The sequence below is a fragment of the Numida meleagris genome, unplaced genomic scaffold (assembly GCF_002078875.1).
Source record: "Numida meleagris isolate 19003 breed g44 Domestic line unplaced genomic scaffold, NumMel1.0 unplaced_Scaffold1120, whole genome shotgun sequence".
In the NCBI taxonomy this organism is placed as follows: Eukaryota; Metazoa; Chordata; class Aves; order Galliformes; family Numididae; genus Numida; species Numida meleagris.
Window position 1 is genome coordinate 4,059 of NW_018362907.1, and position 1,600 is coordinate 5,658.

Sequence of the window (1,600 nt, forward strand, 5' to 3'; positions counted from 1 at the left end):
TGAGCCCTGGGGGACAAGTGCGGACAGGGACCAACATCACCATCCGCTGCTGGAACAAGGATTTGGGGGCCACTTTCCTCCTGCACAAGGATGGCTGCTCAGCCCCTGTCCAGCACCAGAACCCTGATGGTGGGGGCACGGCCACCTTCACCCTCCTTGGGGTGACTCCAGCTGATGCCGGCACCTATAGGTGCTCCTACCACATCAAGGGCTACTTCCCCTTAATGTCCTCCCCCCTTGGGAACAGCGTGAGTCTTGAGGTGACATCCACACCGGCAAACCCAGGTAAGTCTGTGTCCCCCATTTGCATGTCCTCAGTGTCACCCGTGGGTGGCAGTGTCACTGCATCCCATCCCCATGGGGGTGATGTCTGGAGATGGGGACACCCACACACCCGGACCCCACAGGTGCTGAGGTGGAGTCCCATGGGAAAATGATGGTGGCAGTGGTAGGGGGCTGTGCTGTCGCCCTCATGTTCATCCTCATCATCTTCGTCCTCCTCGCTGCCCGCAGATGCCAGATGAGGAGAGATGAGAGTCATGGTGGGGAAGGGGTTAAATGGCTTCCAACAACTGTAGATCCCCCAGGTGTCCCTCCCAACACCCCCATCCCTCTCTTCCCTCCTTTTTGATGCAGGTGCACCTCCCAGAAGGCCCGAGGCCGTGCAGCTCCAGGTCAGTGTCTGTGTCAGCCAACCCCAAATCCCAATCTGCCCCTTGGGCCCCCAAACCCAACTCAGGAATCCCAATCCCTGCCCATGGGGAGCCCACAAGACACCCAGACCCATATGGCTTACCTCAGCTTTATGTGCACCCCAAATCCAGCCCATGGGAAACACCCAATCTGCACCATGGGGGCTCCCCAGGCCCCACGTTTAAGCCCCCAAACACCCTGGTGCCCACCGAGCCCTAAACAGACCCCAGACCCCATGGCCACCCTCGCACCAAGTAATGGGACCACAACACCTCCCATGGTCTCCAGTGTCTGACCCCTAGGGACCCCATATCTCAGCCCCAAACCCACCCTCTTGGACACTCCCCCTGCAGACTTACACCATGGCCGTGGCTGTTCCCCACCAAGCACACTGCGGATCCCCATGGTGGCATTCCACTGTTCCCCTCTGTCCTCAGGTACGCCCAAGTGACAGCGAGAGTCTGACCTATGTTGAGCTGCAAGCTGAGCCCCCCAGCACTCGGCCCCCTGCTCCCCATGCTTCCCCACAGCCCTATGTTATCTACGCTGATGTGAGCACTGGGAGACCCTGCTGATGTCCCCCATTTTTGTGGACAAACACATGGATGTTGTGTGCCATGTGCACTTCATCTGCACAGAGTGCTGGTGTCTTGGGTGTGCTCCCAGTCACATGTACACTGCATGCATGTGCCAGTGCATGTGTTCATGTGTATTACATGTGTGTACACCATCACATGTCCTCAATTCATTTACAAACCTGTGTGTTTCGTGCTCTGTGCCTCCATGCGTGTATGTGTGACATCATACATGTACACTGATCCATGTACACAACACTGCACACGTGTGTCCTTACCGTGTGCCCCATGTCTGCACCACATCCGTCCCCACAGCAAACACCAAGGACACA

General features: G+C 57.5%; 1 protein-coding gene across 1 annotated transcript in view; it reads left to right on the forward strand.

The window, feature by feature from the left end:
- LOC110390455 (leukocyte immunoglobulin-like receptor subfamily B member 3A) overlaps window positions 1-1,594 on the forward strand; it is a 4,379-nt gene extending 2,785 nt beyond the window's left edge. The window contains exons 2-5 of the mRNA XM_021381778.1: window positions 5-285; window positions 408-542; window positions 637-674; window positions 1,131-1,594. Coding sequence (XP_021237453.1) covers window positions 5-285; window positions 408-542; window positions 637-674; window positions 1,131-1,268 — 592 coding nt within the window. The 3' untranslated portion in view covers window positions 1,269-1,594. The remainder of the gene's footprint in view (window positions 1-4; window positions 286-407; window positions 543-636; window positions 675-1,130) is intronic.
- The last annotated feature ends 6 nt before the right edge of the window (window positions 1,595-1,600 follow it).